The following is a 20,164-nucleotide window of genomic DNA, read 5'->3' on the forward strand; positions in this document are numbered from 1 at the left end:
GAATGCGCATGCTTGTTAGGGGTTCCGGCAGAAGCCCAATTAAATGATCAATGATAAAATAAAAAAATTAATAAAACAAAACATAATATGGCAGCGAAAACCTGATTGTATTAATAAACTTTAAATTAATTAAAATAATAATAAACTTTTATTTCATATTTGTATTATTTTTCAAATCTTCCCTCGGGCCATATTGGACGCCTTATCGGGCCGGATACGGCCCGCGGGCCGTATGTTTGACACTCCTGTGCTAGATGTATAGTTCTTTGGCGTAGGCCCATTCCGTAGCTCGCATCCAGAGGGTCAAGAATTCTTGCACTTTCTGCCTGAAGATGAAGGCAGGGGCGCAGCCAACCCCCCTGGGGATAATGGAGAGGGACCATCCTGCTGGCGGTGGGGACGATGGGGGTGAATGTCTGCTGCTTCAACTGCAAACAGAGTGTAAGTGGCGTTCTTATATGTTCCAGTGTTAGATGGAGATTGGTTAGGTGATGATTGGTTAGGTCTATACGTAGTGAGTGATGCAAGATTGAGTCTTCCTGGCAGAACTTGCGCTGAAGCTTACATTTTCATTCTTACATTAAAAATGTAACTATTGCTTAAAATAAAACATGACAAAATCAACTTTGATGACATATGTGGCCAACAAAATGCGATCTCTGAAGAATTGAGCCTTTGGAATAAAATGCAGCTTTAATATGATTTATGTTAAGAATATCGATGTACCTGTGTACTCCTAAACATCGACAAATATAGAAGACAAAAGCATTTAAAGTTTTTATGACATCATTCTTCACTTCAGCTTCTCTGTTTTTGACCAATCAAAAGCATTCTTGAATCTGATGTGACCTACTCAGTCAGATGTTCTTAAAAATTCTCAACACAAAGATAGTTGTGGGACATCATTTTGTTTTATTGAGCAGCCCAGTTTGTGGTTAAACCAATGATTTGATTTAGGGGCGGTGCTAATGGTTTTCCATAGATTGGTAGATGATGGGAAGGGGCAGTAGGAAATTGAAATTAGTTTAAATTGCAACATTAAGTTTGCATTATGTTTTACATCCTTTATTTGTGCCAAATTTTAGGTGTGGTTTGTTAGCCATTTTGTCTATGTACTTACGAGCACCTGCTCTACAGGTGGCATTAAAAGGATAGCCTGGCATTTTGACTCTTCTCCCTTATTGCAGATCTGTTAATGTGCTGTCACTCCAAAGATGCATCTTCCTTCAGCGTGGCCGGCTCATTAGCAGCAGCTATTCAGCTCTTCACATCCACCGCCGGAATTCATCCGAAAGAGTGACAGGCCCTCGCTTTCCACTCTGCAAATTACCATCACAAAATGCCCCAGACTCTACCTATTAATAATGCAATTAGCTCCCTTTCACTTGCCCACCGGCTTCTATTGTATGGACATCGAGGCCATCGGCACGTTTGTTTTCCTCTTCTGTGACACCTGGTCTGGTCGCTCGCGCCTTCGTCATGCCCGATTCGTAATTCTCTGAACATACTGCCGTTCCCCTCTCTGCGTAAACAGCCCTGTTTTTGTTAAATGAATAGTCAATAGTGTAAATTTGAAGAGTGAATTGGGTTTTGATTGAGTTTCGTCTGATGAATGCAGGGGCACGGGGTCTGATTATTAGTGACAGAGAGGCATGTTAGAGGCGTTATTTATACACCACTTGTAGTGGCATTCATTAGACATAATGATGAGCAAATGAGCCAAGCCGCGTAAAGATAAAAACCACAGCTCCTCAAGTCTTGCTGCCTTCTCATATCCCCACTAGAAAATGCAGCTTAAAGGGATAGTTCATCAAAAATAATGATATTTAACTTAATTTTTCTACCTGGTAGACCTGTTAGCAGCTACTTAACCAGCCAATTCCCCTCAAGTCTAACCCTTAAACTGTACAGGCTAGAGTACCGTTTCTAAACCACCTTAAGCTGAATTTTTTTTACAGAGATTGTCTTTCCCTCGATCTGTAATTCTGTCTTTGTTCTTTCACTCTGTTCCAGGCTCTGCCTTCACCCTGTTCCTCCAATTTTCCCTCTTTTATCTTTGATATCTGATCACACTCTCGATTCTTTCCCATGTCCTCGGGAGAAGGTGAGAGTAGCAGGCGGTCTTTAGTCACATGCCTTGCTGCACACAGGTCATCTGATCTGGATTCTCTATGTAAAATGGATCATGTCTCTTCATCAGATCTATGTGAAATATAAATGAAGATCTTGAGCTCCGGGGCTCTCAGAATCACTTACAGTAACTTGTCATGTCCTCCACCACCATCTCATAGAAACACTATCATCCGCACTGTTTCTATCATATAATGTTTGCCAAACAGGAAGTCAGCTATTATTGCTCAAGGATATAAAAATATAAAAATGTTTTTAGACTGCCACAGTGTATACAAAACAAAAATTAACCAAAGCTAAAGTCATTGCGATTAATCGCATCCAGAATAAAAGTTTGTGTTTTGTATTAATAAACACATACATGTATACATATTTAATAAATACAGTATTTAAATGTATTGATTTATATTTATTTAAATATATGCATGTATGTGTATGCATTTGTATGAATACAAAATTAACATGCACACTACACAGACATACTGTATATTATGAAAACACAAACTTTTTTTATGGAAGTCATTAATCTTTTTAAAGAGCTTTTCAAAGAGCGGGAACTTTGTGGAGGAAATCTCTCGTACGCATGGGTTCCCTTCATCGCTGTGTACTTCTCAACTCTCAAGGCCTGGGGCAAACAACATGACAGTAAAGGTCAGAAGTGAAGCGTTAAGCATTGGACAGAGAGAGAAACCGAAGGAAATCTGGAAAGACAGGGAAAAACGGAGAAGGAGGGAGAAAGCGACAGGTGGCCTGAAGGAGGCTGGTGTGGTTGCATGGGACGTCTGTCGTCATGCTGGAGTTCAGAAGTCGATTTCCTTTGTCACTTTACATCCCTCCTTTGATCTCCTTCTCACTCTGTCATTTCTAATCTCTCTCCACCTGTCATTCGCTCTCAATCACTCCATTCCTTATCAGATATATATTTAATGGTTATTGCTGAAACCTGCAAACAGCTCATATTTACTTATCGTGTATGCTTTTGCATTTAAGGTCTTATCAGACAGATGTGTCTTTAGATTCATTTGTTCAGAAGCATTGAATTAGAACCTGATTTGTAAATAAAATCGAAAACACTTATATCCATTAAAGCCCTATTTGTATTCCTTAGCTGTCGATAGTGCTTTTATTTTATTTTATTTAGCTTATTATGCTTTATTAATTGTAGTTTTTTTTCTCTTTCTCTCAGATTCAATTATCTGTTGAGTTTGAATAAACGCCCTTAGCTGTTATAAAATGCACTGTAACCCACTGCTTATTGGGGGTTATTCCATATGCGTAGCAAGGTTTCATAAAATAAAGTAAATAAAATGATGTTTAGGCTGGCAGCCGTTATAAATCGTGGTATTTTATGACGCTTAGAACTCTGCTCAGCCAATCAGAATCAAGCACCAGAACTGACCGTTTTATAAAGCCCAATTAGGTCTACTCCTGTTTTCTTTAAATGTACTTTTGTATAAACATGACTTGGCTGGTAAGTCTGATGAATTTTGTGTGAGTTTACTTAAGCTGTTTAAGGTCAAAGGATAGCGTGCGTGGAGAGGTCACACATACAAGTGCACACTCTTGCAACATGAAACGGCTCTTGATCAAACCCTATCAACCGTTCTCATACCCAAAGATAAAACACGGCGCTGATCAATAGATCAAAGCCTTCTGGGATACTGTAGGATCAATTAGCACCCAGCTGGTGAGACTGTGCATTTGTTCACCTGAACGGATGACAAAAGGAGAGAGGGGGCATCCCAAGTGTTTTTTTCTATAACGCATCACATCCTGGTATTTATGACATCATCACCTCAACAGCATCCTCATTATTGTCATTGCCATTGCTATGGAAATGATGCAACTGTGGAAATAATGAACAGCTCGATCTTTCAACACTGTCTCATGTGCACAATCAAAGCTCTCGTGCGCTCCCATTTTGTTTCCCCCACACAGGAGAGACACTGTGTTTAGCTCCGTATCTGAGGAGGAACCTCATATGATCCTGTTGCTGTGGCAACACGGCCCGGTTTGTCTTGGGCTACTGTCAGGGTCCAGTGCAGTTAAACGTCTGGGAGACAGACACACTCCCTCTCCTTCAGTCTATTATGGCCCACCCTTGAGTTTTTACAAATATGTATACATTTCTTTGTTCTGATAACCACAGGGAATGATATTTGGAAAAATGCTTGTAACCAAACAGTTCTTGGCCAGCATTTACTACCATAGTAGGAAAAATGCCCCAGAACTGTTTGCTTTCCTACATTTTTTTTAAATATCTTCTTTTGTGTTCAACAGAACATAAATTGAAACAGCAAATTTTCCTACTGCAACCAGATTTTGAAAGTTTCTGTCCCAGTATTACACTGCCTTTAACTCATAGTGCACTGGCTTCTCCATCTCCTCCACTCCACTTCACAAATAGAAACACATCTTGACTAAGCAAACAACTTTCAACCAGTTGAGACAAGCACAACAACTTAAACACACTTTGCTCATGTAGCTCATTTGTTCATCTGACAGGAAGCTATGTTTTCTTGCTCCAGGCTCCTCATAAAACTTCAATGCCTTTTTGTACTATTTAAAATAAAGATGGTATGAAATAACTCCCACAGTTTCAGGCGAACACATATGGGCCTGAGTGTGATGCCTTTATACGTACACAACTCACTACGGCAAGGGTTAGAGTACTCCGTGTATGTTTAAGCTAATAAAGTAAAGCCTTCCACGACGCTGTAATGTAGGACTTGAGGTCAATAGTTAACATGTTCCTGAGTGGGCGCAGGTCAAATGTCATTCCCGCCTACTTAAATCATATGTAAAAGTACAATTAAAACACATGTGCTTGTGGACAATGCATTTCATAAGTATGTTTTAATTAGTTGTATAATCTTACTGTATTTTTTTGTGAATGTAAATTAACTTTACATAATTAAATTAGATTCTTTATGAAAGCACCACTGTCGCAAAATATTTAAACAATAGCAATAGTTAATTGAATGAAACTGTTCTGGGCAAACTCTCCACCTGTCCATGCATCCCCCCGAGAGTGCAGCAATACATGTCCCCTCACCTGGGGAACCAGAACAGTTCATGATGTGCAACAGGATTCAATTAAAATGATCCGACAGAGACAGGCAGATATGGAGGAGATGGGGATGGAGGTGGGTTTTGAGTGCAGCACAATTAAGCAGCTGATAAGGAGCAAAGAAAGGCAACTTAAATTGTACGCAGTCTAGTATGTGTTGTAAGACTATTGGTTAAAGTTGATTAGCTGCATGGGATGTGATCGGCTGATGCAAGCTAGACTCACGTGACCTACCAGAACTTACGCAAAGCTTGATACTTTGTATTTAATGTACACAGTACACAGTAGTGAATAAATCCATTTTCTTTTATTTGAAGGATTCAGTCGTTAAATTGGAATTGGAAGTTTGGAGGTGATATTTTTATTGCATCCATCTTCAGCTCCATAGAGTGAGTGTGTGAGTGTGTTTGGACTTGCCAGGCTAAGGTTTAGTGGATGATGGCAGGAGTTTTTGTCCTTCAAACATGACAAAGCTGTTGAGGAGGTCAATAGTTGTCAGGGGTGCTAGTGAAGTGTGTATATATCATTTTGAGTGGTGATATCCAGCCGATGTTGGCCTACTTATGTAGCAGTTGGAAGCTTTGTACTTGCTCCTCAGGCTGAGCTTGTTCTAGACCCGTGCCTAGAGTCTACAGTCAGCCAACAAATCCTTCAGTTAAAAAGATGGGAAAATATTGAGACAGAAATTATAGGAATTAACAGTGATGTACTGCAGAGAGAAATAAAGAATTTATGCTTTCTAATATCCTTCTTGTCACGGTTGAGTGATCTCGAGCAGATTGTGAAAATGCAGAGTAGACTGACAGTGTTGGAGGCTTTGGCGCTTACTCACGGTGCAGTAATGTAATGTTTATCGTCTTTGAGTGTGTGTGTGTGCATGTGTTTTACCCGCGTTACAATCAACCGTGATGCAACAAGTTTCAACAGATACCATCTTCCGCTCCACACCCTCGGTATGCTGCAGTGGGTTGGACCTGGTCCATTCTGGTGTGTCTGCAGTCCTGCAGCAGTGAAATGAAAAGTTATGCAATCTAACATGTCACAGCTCTTCTGATGGATCTGGATCACATACTAACATGGGTCTGACCTTAATTCAATAAGGTGATTACATACAACACAATCTCGCTGCAAAAGCATAACTATAGAGGATATGCATTGATGTAACTTTCCCACGTGAACGTGTTAGGACACGCTCCCCTGTTGGGTGACAAAATGCCCAGCAAAATGGCTTAGGAGAAAGGAGAAACAAAGAAACCGGGACTAAAACACACAATTATTTGCTGAAATAACAAGCAGCTGGACTCGACAGTGATCCTTACAACTTCCCTTAGGTGTTACAAAGGAATCAGGAGTTTCTGGACACTGAAATGTTGCACGGAGTTGCGTTTCCTGATATTTTGCCACCCGATCTCATTCGTACTGTACATTTAGAACCACTTGCTTTTGCGCCAGTTATGTTAGGGGTGAGGTTTCAGTATAGCTTTTTTCCTTAGGGTTGTAATGATTCACCATGAGCCGGTTGAAAATCAATTATAATACGTGAAGATTCAAGTTGGTTGAGATGTTAAATTAATCACAATACATGTTTTGACGTGCAGGGGCCGCTGTGTTTACTGCAAACTTGGAAAATGTGGATATGCTGATATTTCATAAAAACAAAAGATAAATAATCTAAAGTAGGAAAAGCACAAAGTCTTAGTCTGATTTACTTGTTTTGAAATTAGTTTTAAAATTTTGTTTTGTTATTTGACATAAAATCGATTTTTATTTTACAAAGAAATGTACAGCATTTGAGAAATAATAAAAGGGGACTTGTTCATTTTTAATTTGTCTCAACTCATTTTGCAAAAAAATCTTGAAAAAATTGAATCCTGAGATCAGTATCGTGAATCACATCGCATTGTGAGCTGATGAATCATTACATCCCTAGTAATTGTAAGTTTTTTACTATTCACAACGTACAATTTCATACAAATTAAATAGTTACGAATACCCGTGAGATCACGTTATTACAACAAAGGTTAGAGATCAGTAGCTGTTTTGATGATTTTTTGGGTATAATTGTGGATAATGGGTCTGTTCCCATAGGCAGTGATCGCTGTCCTTTGTTGTCATCGCTTCACACGGACGCTCACGCTTCACACGTTCATGTAGCAAGGCGTGCAAGGGTGCAACATACACACTATGAACAGCATGCAAAGTTCAAACTGCATGTGCAAACCCACACAATTAAAGCCAGTAATGCGGGCATAGGTCCTCTGTCTTCTGCACACAGGGGAGAGCCCCAGCGTTTCACTTGAGAGTTCCAGTGTGCTCGAGGGAAATGCACACTCGTTTTATGGTGAGACAGCAGTGAGAGGTTTTAGTTAACTGCCAATATTAATCTTCCTCTTAACACCTCTTAACACAAATACCCAGAGCATGTGTCACACGCTATCAAAACACAGGCGCTGCCTACATATGCACATTTAATGCGAACATGGGAAGAGAGCGGGTGGGGAGCATTTGGAATTTGTTCGCTGTTCCTCTGAGAATTTTCCTGGTTAAAGCGGAACTGCTAAGCGGGCACAAAGGCAGTAAGCTGAAGAATGGCTGCGGTTATTTGCATGGCTGTGCGCGGTCTAGGCTTGAGGTTTTGCACATCACTCTGGGATGTGAGCATTCACTGGGTGATGGCCAAGCCCGCCTCACAACTATATCAGAGAGTAAATGACAGAAAGAAGATACATAGAGGCAGTCTGCGAGTAGGTCTGCAATATCCTGTCCTCAGTGTATTCTTTTGAAAGACTCAGTGATTTTTTATTGGGAATTATGACGCTGATTGAGACTGATGAAGATATGTACTTTTTATCAAACAAGCAAGCAAATTCACAAGACACACGGTCACTTCTTTATTGAATGAAATGAAAAGGATGCAATGAAAGTTGCCTACTGTTTTGGTTTATGCACATTTTTAATGAGTGATGGCCACAGAAGAGGGTGCAGATTCGGCAACCAATCCTGGCCTACAGGCTATATGAAGAGACAACCAGGGCAGAACAGGATTTTAGAAATACCAATGTCCAAAAAATTGTTGAGTTCCATGATCTGTTCATTTTAAGACTTTTAGAGTCGAAAATAGATAACAATAGCTTACGTACAACCATGTCTGTCTTTTCATGATGATCAGCATCATGAAAAAAGTAAACTCGTTGTCAATATTTTTATTATACAATCTATGTTTCACGAAAGAGCATTTGGGTTTGAAATTATATAAAGGTAAACGAGTGATGACAGAATGTCCAGTTTCGAGTTAACTCTCCCTTTACATTTTTCAAATTACAAAATGTGCAGATACTTGTTTTTAACATTTAATGTTTTTTAACAGGTAACATTTAAAAAATACTGAATCAGAATTAAAGAATGAGAATTTATTAAGAAGTTATGCATTTGAAATATTTGATTAACATTATAGCTGTTTTACTACAACCTAAACACACATGAGGAAGCCATGGGCTTTAGCATAAACTAGTGAAGGTTTGGTCATGATTTTACATTTGGTCGTTTACCATGTTGACATAGGTCAAGCGCGCCCACAGTACGACACCGTGGGCGCGCAAACTCCGGAAAGCTGTGAATACAGGAAGAAAGCGAAACAGCCATCGTTTGGCACGCGACATGCGAACTACCCCTGACATTTATATGATGAAACATTTAGCTGCTTACATTGTGCTCTTTCACAGTTAAACTGACCTCGAGCTGGGCTTCTGTCTTTGAAAAGCATTTCATGGGACAGCATTGCTCGGCTTCCTTCATTTAATTGGCCATCTCAATTAGATTGATGAGCGCTTGTAGAATGTTGAGGAAGAACAGATCTGAGATCAGTCAATATTGGCAGCAGTTCATTCAGTTTGTCCTCTTGTTCACGACTTTTATGACACACCTTGGAAAAACTTCAGAGTGTATACGCCATACACCCGTTCATGCCCTGCATTACACAAGTTGGTACACACTGCCGACTGATAAAGAAGTGGGTAAACCCTCGACTACACCACTGGTGATACCTTGTCCGTCATATTTATGCTCAAGATTCCTCTGTGTAAAACTGCTGGTGCATTTAAATCTGGAGTTTGTTCTCGCAAGGCGAGACAAATATTGTATTGTCCTTGGGAAACGGTGTCCACTGTGGGACCTGGAGTTCTGGCCACATTATTAATGTCTCCAGGCGGAATATCCTAAAATTGTTTTCTTCTTCTTTATTAACCTCCTCCATTGTTTCCAACCCTCGGACTGTCAGCAGCCCCCTGCCCTTCCCTTTTTCTTTCTCCCATGTTCACACACATCATTACATCACTACACATCATTACCATCACATCATTACCGCCTGTCTTTGTCTGAACACCCTCATCCTCTTCTTCCTTCTATGGGGACTGTATGTTTTATACGGGGCTTCTATAGCTCTTGAGAACAAAGGGTCTCCTCTCTACCTGTTCATCCCTGGTCATTCTGCTGTAGCTCGTCTCATCTCTCCGTCCAAACTCCTGTCTGTCCTGATGGTAGCTTTCACAATGTAATTGGGGTCTCTGGTTTGCTTCGTCTGAGGATGGCAATTACTGGAAATCCCATATTGTTTTTAATCTACTGATGTGTTTTTGAAACTGATGGCATGTGTGTTGGCAGCCCAGTTTGGTTTAGGTGCTCTGCTGTTTGCCTGATGTGGGGTCTATATGCGAGTGCATGCGATCGCTTGTTAATCCTCTGGGTCGCTTGTGAGGTTCACCCACCCTTTTCTTAACTATACAACACATTTAAGGTATATTTTGTCAACTACCCATACACAATATACCACACCATAAAATTGAATATAACTTGTATTTTACAGAATTTTACTTGTTTTCAGTTGTTTTTAAACTATGAAATTGATGTTGGGTTGTAATGTGTGTAATCATAACACTACATTATTCGAATACCTTTCATGCGCTTTATACGTTCTCATATTTGCGGAATTCTAGGAGCGATGCAGTACAAGAGTTTGACATACAATTTACAACAATAAATCCACAATATCAATTTGTCAATAGTATTTACATTTAAAGTAAATTGTGTTTTCTCTCTCTGTGAGTGTATGTGTCATTCCACACTCCATCACCTTTTGCATATTTTCTTAAATATACAGGTAATGTTTCTGGCAGCCATTTGGCCTACTCTCTCTCTTTCTGCGATGTGTTCCCCCTGAGATTGATTCTTTGCTTCTGTCTCTTTAATGTCATTTAAGTGTTTCTGTGGGCGCTTTTTACCTTCTGCCAAAAGCCGCCTTAGAAGCTGATGAGGAATCAACAACAATAAAAAAGAAAGGAGCAATTTCTACAAGTAACCATAGTGAACGCTTTGCTACATGATGCGGGTGCTTACTTTAGCCCTTTGGGGGATGGAGTTCTCCACTCTAATGATTAAAGCAGAGCTTTTTACAATATTACACATCCAAGTTCAAAGTGTGGCCTACGCTGTGGCGAAGCTTGAGTCTAATAGCACATTCATATTGAAATGTGTGTTTGCTCCCATTGAAAGTTTGGATGAAAAAAACTGGCCACATATTACATTTTATGCCACAAGCCTCTTTCCGGTGGAGTGCATTTTTAGAAGTGCACAGGGATGCAAGTATCTGTTTGTGTTAAGGAGATCCCTGTTGGATAAAGCCCAGTGCGAAATAACAGCCCCCTTTGCCCCTTGGCAGGTGCCATATATAGAGGAAATAAAGATAAGCGTTGAAAGATGAGAGGCGAGATGAAGGCAGAGAGAGAGAAACGTGATGGAGTGAATGAGGAAGTTAAGAAAGTAGGAGCAGACAGTATGAGCACACCGAAAAAATTGCCCGCTAAAAGGTTGACAAAGCCGGATGAAAAGAAGGAGTTGAGAGTAAATTGAAAAATAAATGGTCCATAAAGGTGAAGAGATGAGGCTTGTACAGATTTAGGACAGAGGCTCACCCAAGCTAATAGACCTGAGGAGGTTGCAGTGAAAAACTCACAGCGTTTCACTATTTTCTCACGCAGTTTATCTTAATTCACTGGATATTCTAGTGAAATTGGTGGGATTCATTCATGACCTGCCATGGTGACTTTTATAACACCCAATACAGTTGGTTTGAACTACGGTTGCATTTTCTTTTCTGCATGATTTGTGATATGTTACCATTGGTGCTTGCAGGCATCATTATTACTATTGCACATACGTTATGCTGATTGTTAAGGAGTGCTATTCTGAACAATTAGACTGGCTATTTTCACAATGCAGGTGGTAAAAATAGATTTCAATATTAGTTGTGATTACAAGGCTTTAAAAAGGTTGTGGAAAAATCCCATAGACTTGCATTAAAGGAGAAGCCGAGCCATCTATCATCAGTATATCATTATACAGTAGGGCCTAGCATCTTTCTGGTGAAGGACAAAAATTTGTTACAATGGCATAACGAAATGTTAAAGGTTAGGTATGTGTGTTGTTATTATTGATGTGTGTTCTATTAAATGTTGACCTTAACCTTTCCATCATCACGTGGTTCGAGCGCATCAGTATCATGGTGATCCTGCTAAACTGCGTCACTCTGGGGATGTACCAGCCCTGCGAGAACATTGACTGCACCTCAGAACGCTGTCAGATTCTACAGGTCAGTGTGGATTTTCTAACATACTAGCTCTGTATATACTGTATACAGTTTATACCTATACATTACCGGTCAAATGTTTATGATCACTTGAAAAAAAATTCTCATTCTCTTAAAATAATTTTAATCTGAAGGTATGTGTTTCAATGTTTGAAATCACTTTTGTAGACAAAAACAAAATTGTGCCAACATATTAATTTATTTATAGGAAATAAAATTTTTGATTTAAAAAATCTTTTTGGACCAAGTAATAAATAAAAAGCAGTGAATAAGTCCAGCATATGTTGAAATTCCTTCAGTACTGTGTAAAAAGCTTCCCAGGTTGCGACCTTAAGAAGCTGGATGATAAAATGCCAAGTGTACGATTCTAGTCAAAGGGTGGCTACTTTAAAGATGTTAAATATAATAGAATTAATTTATTTGCTATGCTTTCAGTCACAACATTATTCCCATAGCTACATTTGTGTTATTTCATGATTTTGATTGATTTAATGTTATTCTACACTGGGGGAAAATATGAATAAAGAGTTATCCTAAACTTTTGACCGGCAGTGTATACATGTGGAAAATGCATGATATTCTGTGTTTGTGGGATTAGGAGCATCATCAAATCTAGAAAATCATATAGACCACTTTGAGCCATATACAACCAACTGAAGTATAACTGAATCAAAATGTTAAACAAATATATTTGATTTAATTATATATTTTAAATTCAAAAATTAAAATTAAAAGTGTCACCGGAGAAGATTCTGGGCCAGTGTTTTCATCTTGTGAAGCCAAAATATTATATATGATCCGAGTTTAATTTATAATGCTGAAATGAATGAAATTGGAATACTGAAAATATGTTATTGACGATGCATATAATTATATTGCAGAAAAATACCTGGTTTCCTAAACCCTTCAATCTTTTCATAAAATGTTCTATTTTTTACACGATGGTTTGAACATGTTCTTCACATCATGTAGAAGTTCCCACAAAATTGATCCCGGCAGGTTCACATATGTGTTTATACCTATACTGCTTTCTATTTGCCAAAACAAGATCTCTTAAAATGCAACATAATGAAATGAAAATCTTCTTGTGTGTCAAGTCCGTGGCAATTGTGCCATAAAACGCTGCCTCTGTGGGCAGTTCACTAGGTTTTAGAACAGAGCTCCATCTGTCTCACTCTCCTCTCAGATATGTAAAGCTAACCTGATGCACAATAAAAATGTCCTGGAACATGATGTTTTCTAAAATGCTAATTTGTCTTTTGATGAGAATTGACGGTTCAGCCACAGATTCCTGGCCAGTCATGTCTCGGCACACAGGCGTTCTCTTTTATTAATTTTCCCCCTCTGGTTTCTCTCTGGGTAATGAGCCTCCAACTCTCAGAGAGGTTGACGAAGCGGACAGAACTCGAGGGGATTGTGTTGACAGAGGAATGGCCTTTAAATGTTCATGTCTTCTTTTGGGACTTGTGTCCTCTAAACTGTCTCTCCCAGAGACCCTGCTGCGTTTATTTGCTCGCCTGTAACGTCTGGCTCTGATGAGTCCGCATAGAGAACTCACATTAAAATATACAATGGTCACGTTAAAAGAATGATTACAGTAGATAGTGTTCCAGTTCACCAAACAGCTCTCATAACCGATATTACTTGAACATGAAAACACTTTTGCGGAAGTGATGCTCTAATGTCACTTACAATACTCTGTCTTTCTTTATTTAACAGATTTATTCAAGATAAACGGTCTCTGTGTCTCATAAATAAAACACGACTCTTGCGGGCTGCCCCGTGCCACAACCCTTCAATATGAGATGATTTTGAACAGGTGTATGCTGCTGTTGTTGAACATTGTCATCAGGGATGATTGCAGTTTGGTGATTTCGATGCGAATGTTAGTGGGGGGAATTCAGAATGGATGGGTTGCATACCGTCTTCTGATAGTGCTGTTTATTTGCATAATGTTTGTCTTGCAGTGCAAAATTGTATATAAAATTATATGTTTTTAATATTGTTACATGTTTAATGTTAATTTTTTATATTTTAACACAATTATTTTTTAAACGAATGACTTGTGAATTTCAAATGAAAGGTGACTACTTTAAAGATGTAAAGTATAACACGTTTTGATTTAGCTACAACCCAACTTAGTAGTAACATACTTACATTTGTGATATTCCATTATCATGTTGTGTTAACAACTATTCAGAAAACCTAAGATTTTGAGGGGTAGTGTGATGCTGCTGCTGTTGAACATGTCATCATAACAGTAGTTTGGTGGCTTTTACCTAAAGCTTTGTGTAATGAAGGTGCAAAGATTGAACGATTTAGTGTGATTAAAAAGCTTATAGTTTTTACAAAGCAGAAATAACATGGGCAAAGCACTCTAAATTATCTCATGGGCTTAGTCCAAGAGATGATAACTTATCAACATTTTCTCCTAATGACTGGGATCTCCGCCAAATAAAAGCAGTTTTACTGCAACTTCCAATCTGTTTCTACAATGCATGGCTCAATTAAGAGATAATTCCGACTGTGGGCTGAGCTCATATCTCAGACTTGCCTGTGTAGATATGGCATACATGTTTAGAGCAGATCAACGCAGCGGAACCCATGCTGCTGAAATAGTGCCACGACTCAACATTTCTAGAGCAAAGCCAAGATGGCTGACGGTACGACATTCAGCTCTTGCCGAGAGCCGGTGGCTTCCTGTGTTGAGAATGTTTGGAGTTTAACTCTCCGTACTAAAACAGCTTAGAAGAGAGAAATGCAAATGAAGAACTTTAGTGGTGCAATAATTTGAATCTTTCCCATTTGTTTTGACTGTGACACCACAAACCACAAAATGTGTGGGCAGGAATGAGTCTGTCTTTTTCCTGCTTGCTGTGTGTGTACAGTCTCGTATAGAGAGCCATATGTCAGGTATGGCATGTAGAAGAAGCTGCTTTAGTGGAAACGTTCCTTTTGGAGACGGGATGTTTGCGTCGATTGGATCCAGAGGGGAACTTATGTGCTGCCCAGATTCAAACTGTTTCGTGGCTTCTGGCGGGCAGTTGTCCAAATTGGCACAAAAAAAGAGCCGACACATACATACACTGTAGTGTTAAACTAAACTTGTATCGGCTCTACTTGGCAACTGCACACATGCAATGTAAGACTTAGGGGCAGTTCGTGGCAAAAGTGTAACAGATGTTTCAATGTGTTTGTGTGACTTACATGCAAGAAAATTATACTGCTTACATCTTTATTATTATCCCCCCGGGAGCATAACACAGCACAGAAATAAATAAAAAACACAACCGACATAAAAGGAGAAACAAAGTAAGTGATGAGGGTGATCGCAGGCCGTGTCTTAGTGGTCCATGTAATCAGTCACACAAACCCCAGCTATCAGTGTTGTTGTAATGAGAACGCAACGGGGGGGCTTTGACAGCAGCAATCGCATGTCTGAGTGTTTGTAAGGAGCTAATTAACAACCCTCTTAAAATCTACTTGTGCCACATTCTCAATTGTTTATGAAAGGAACACTTTCTTTTAAATGCTTCATCTGTTCTGATGTAGAGACAATTCAGATGTAGTCGGACTCCTAAATCCAAGATGGGCCTCCCAGGGTCAGATGAGACGCAACACAGAATGTCCCGTTGGGCTGCATTTTCACTGGACTTTAAAGACCATAATTTTGTACACAAGGGTTCTTATGAGAGCTTTAATATCTTAGCCATCAGACTCCTTCAGTTTGAGTTCTGGACTTCTCTCAGGAACTCATTAGCTCTTATTGGCAATCATATTGGGTATTTGAAAAATGAGTCTGTGCCACACATTGCTAAGTATGTCTGCCACTGTATTTTGTCTAAGCAAACGTTATCATGAGAGATTCCTTTCCTGGAGTTTAAAGAGAGCAGAGGTCCTCAATTAGTGGAGCACACAGCAGATCTGCTCCCACGACCACTACACTGCACCTGGACTGCTAATCATTTCTCATAAATTCATATGTACACTCGTGTACTCGAAAGTAAACACTTGTCATTTAATGTTTTTTTTTAAGAAGTTGCACGATTACTTACCTCCCATGTAGTTTGCATCTAAAGAGGAAACTCCTACAAATGCATATGCAATAAGACCAGTCACAAAAACAGCGTTAATTTTCACTGCATGTCTTTTGTAAATACAGACGCTGCCACTTGCTGTAAGTAAAAATTGTCCCTTCCTGTTCTTTTTGAGGTACTTTTAGTTTTTTTAATAAAATGTCATTTTTGTGATACATAACAGTGGCCCATTATTGCACAACAAAACGAAATTTCAAAAGCAAATAGAAGTTCACGACTCAATCAAACTACAACACAACGGAATAAAGCCACAACTCAACGGAATCAAATCGCAACACAACGGAAATGCTCCCGACCACTAGGGGGCCCTTTCCGTATGAAAAATCTACGTTATGCCGGGTAGTAGCTGTGCTTATTTTAGTGGTTTTGGTTGCCTGATTTGTTTGTGTACAGCTTTTTTCGCGCTTGCGAAGAGCCATGCCAGTGGAAGGATTTTGAACACCGCTTGCGCACCACCTTCGTCCCACCAATAATTAACACAAGTTTACACAAACATCATATATAAATACACCATACGATTATATTTGCATTGACATTCTGCCTTAACAACCAGCGTATGAGTTTACCTCGGCTGCTTCTAACATATAGCTAGCCTACATAATTTGGATTGAAAGAATGAATTGCAAAAGCTCCACTGACATACCCGAGGATCGTAGACTCAGATTTTGTGCATGCGTGTTTAAATGATTTTAAATGCTAGAATCTGTATTGTGAGCTATACATTGGTTGTATTAACAATAGGCTAAGCTTTTGAAATAAAAAATATGTTTTTCATGCTTGCTTCTTTTGTGTTTATATGAATTGAATGATAAAGACTTTAAACCACTACGGCCAAAAAAGATTTAATCAGAAATTAAATGATGAGCAATAAAAGGAAATATTTATTTTATTTTATTCTATTACTATTTTCTATGGTAAATGCAGAACAACAAACAGCAATGAGGTGCATTAAGAAGAAAGTTTTTCCCTTCATTAGACCATTTTGGCTAAACGGAATATAGAAGTGTCTACATTTATTTATAATTATATAGATTATTGAACCTTTGGTTAAATAATTTATATTTACCATACAATTTGTATTTGCCTTAATTTATATTTATCATGATCACCTACGACTGACATTATGAATGCACTTGAAAGGGTGAACAGACAGGAAAAATTTGAGAAAAGCTGACAAAAATACAACTGAAAAAGCTTTCATTTGGTTATTAGACTACTGTATATATTATCTTCTATATCTTATCCCAACTTATGCCATATTGTCCTTACCTTTTTCTTCCTAGAGAGTACCATGAAAAACTCCATGAAATGTTTGTTTTGTAGCTTTTAGTCTAGCTTCGAGGTCTTCTATTTAACAAAATTATTAAATAATATATATAAATATTTACAAATGTTTATTTAAGCACATAGTGATATATTTGCATTGAATATTTGCAGGATAGCATGCCATATGATTCATATTCACTACAGATATTTTTTCTACTCTGTAGAATGAGATTATCGCCTCCACTAATACTAATAACTATCAAAAAGATATAAAGGGGCTATTATATGATTCACCCAAACTTCCGTTTTCAACAGTATGCATTTTATGCGCATAAAAGCTTCTCACGGTATTTCATGGGTCAAGGTATTTTCATATTGGTCTAAAGTCCCTTTTTCTCTCTTACTCTCTCTCAGGCATTCGATGCATTTATCTATATATTTTTTGCCCTGGAGATGGTGGTGAAGATGGTGGCTCTGGGGATCTTTGGCCGTCGCTGTTACCTTGGCGATACTTGGAACAGACTGGACTTTTTTATCGTCATGGCAGGGTAAGGGCTGTTTTCTTTACACCATTCCAGATACACCAGCCATTCCGGCTCCAGGTTAAACAAGAGCCATGGAGATGCAGAGTGTGCTTTTTCCCAATAGAAACATCTGAACTATGTGACCTGTAGTAATGGACAGTCCATTTTAGCTCTTCTGAAAGCTGTAGTGCCTGGTTTGAAAGAGGACTGAATGTTTACAATTTTTGAGGATTTTACGCTTCATGTTTACCTCCAGATCGCTCTCGATTGGTGTGTCGCCGCTACCCGTGCTAGTAATGTTTTAGGTCTTTCCAGTGCTCAGCTAGAAGAAAAACAATTGAAAGTGTGAAATGTGATGATAATTTGTCAAACTTCTAGAGACTACACGTTTAAGAGCATCTCTTCCTTTGACACTGATCTCTGAGCAGAGACGCATTAGATCAACAGGACAAACCTGCTGGTGAAAAATAAAGTTTTTATTGTTGATAACACACACAGTCTCTCTCACACACACATTCCACACGAACTCGCAAGAAACAAACGCTCATCAGAAGATAAGGAGCTGAACAAATTGAAACACTTTTTGATACGGGCTGTTAATACTTTATTATATGCAACATTAATTGGCTTTGCGTTCTTGTCGCAACCTTTCTTCTCATTAACCTGTTATTTGTTCCTGTCTACCTTTGCATGACAATTTAGTTACATTCAAGTGGTACGTGCTAGCACAAGGTGAACAGCTGCATTCCACATTCACCACAGCAGGATCTTCTGAGGGTACGATTAGAGTCATTAAAACTTGATAGGCAATAATGTGGCCATGTGTGATGACAGACATACTGTCAGCCTGACCCACATCCGCCCTTCTGTTATGGGACAGATCTGTGCCATTGACAAACACATTGTTTTGCGTAGCTGTTTTTCTGTGTGGTGGACTTTAAATGTATTGTTTGTTGATGGGATAGTTCACCCAGAAATTACTCTGTCATCATTTACTCACCCTTCAGTTATTCTGAGGTACTATTTACTTACCATAGGATGTATAAAAACTACTACGGTAGTTAAGGGTGAGGAAACGATGACGTAATTTTCTTTTTTGGGTGAACTATTATATAGCTAAATGTTTTGGATGACTGATGGGAGAGACGGAGGACATACTGTATACTACAGTTCTTTCTGCCTACTACTACACCTGAATTTTAGACAAACAACTAATTACAGAATTGCCTCAACGTAGATTAGATTAGCTGGCATACTTGGATACATAATTGTACATGTAGAGCTTGAGGGAAAGAATTGTTGGAGGTTTGCAAGAAAAGGTTTGCATTGCAGTTTCCGATGTGTTGCTGTTTAATATGGTTCAGTTGCATTTTTTGTTACCTTATCTGAGCATTATATGCTTTTTATGTATTTATTTTATTCAGTTAATAGCTGAATGGAAAGCCAAAGAGGGATGAATTTGTGCTACCCAGCCAAGCTGCGTTTTGACCACACAGTGCAGATCAATTTATCTAGTGAGGCTGCACTGTCTGGCGGGGTATTTATGTAAACACAGCCGGCAAATGTGGGCCGTACTGTGTGACATAGAGTTTTGGGTATTGTGTTATGCTTTCAAGTGATATGTTTACTGTAGGAATAACGCACAGATGCAGATGGTCTTGTATTACCCTGAAGGGGTTTATTTTGCAATATTAACTGGCAGGCGGTATAATATTCCGCTTACTAGAGGACTGCTTACAAAGTAAACAAATACATGGGCATTAAATATTGATTTGAGTTTAAATGACTGCATTACCTTGATGTAGATTAGCTTGAAGCTAAGAAAATAGTCAAATACAAATGAGAAAACAATTGACCTGGCAAGAACCTGAACACTGCCACAATATTACAAGAAGAATCCGAATTAAGTATTCCAGAGAGCCTTGCAATATTCAATCACAACATCGGACACGGAAACAATAAGGATCTCATTTAGAGAACAGCATTTGAACAAATTAAGTTACATTATGCAACATTGTTTATATTATATGGAAACTAATTAACAGCAGTGTTTAGTGTTTGTTTTGTTAAATTATTAACACATAATTCTTCTCTATTCTCCTGAGAGAATATTGCAGTGTGTGTGTTCCAGTGTGTGAGATATTTTCTGGTCAACTCTTGGCTAATCCTGTTCTGTTGAGGTCTTTGAGGCTATCTTCAACTACACACCCAGATTACACGCCTTTTCCTCTCACGCACAAATTCTCTCCAGCCATTTTACAAGCTCAGATTGCCTTCCTACCTTTTTTAGTCGCTATCTCTCTCTCTTACGTCCCCACACCCACACACGAGTCATCATTTTTGCAGTCTCATTTCACAAGATGCACACAACAGTACAAACACAGTCACCCCACACATTAACACTGTAGAAGGCTGCTGCTGCATGAAAGTGAGGCAG

At 38.9% G+C, this 20,164-nt stretch overlaps 1 protein-coding gene across 1 annotated transcript in view; it reads left to right on the forward strand.

The window, feature by feature from the left end:
- Positions 1-11,735: 11,735 nt before the first annotated feature.
- Positions 11,736-20,164, forward strand: part of cacna1ia (calcium voltage-gated channel subunit alpha1 Ia) — a gene marked incomplete at its 3' end in the record, with an annotated part of 74,312 nt that continues 65,883 nt past the window's right edge. The window contains exons 1-2 of the mRNA XM_079455702.1: positions 11,736-11,843; positions 17,618-17,751. Of these exons, the coding sequence (XP_079311828.1) occupies positions 11,754-11,843; positions 17,618-17,751 (224 nt within the window). The 5' untranslated portion in view covers positions 11,736-11,753. The remainder of the gene's footprint in view (positions 11,844-17,617; positions 17,752-20,164) is intronic.

This window comes from Barbatula barbatula (genome assembly GCF_947034865.1).
Source record: "Barbatula barbatula genome assembly, chromosome: 5".
NCBI lineage: Eukaryota > Metazoa > Chordata > Actinopteri > Cypriniformes > Nemacheilidae > Barbatula > Barbatula barbatula.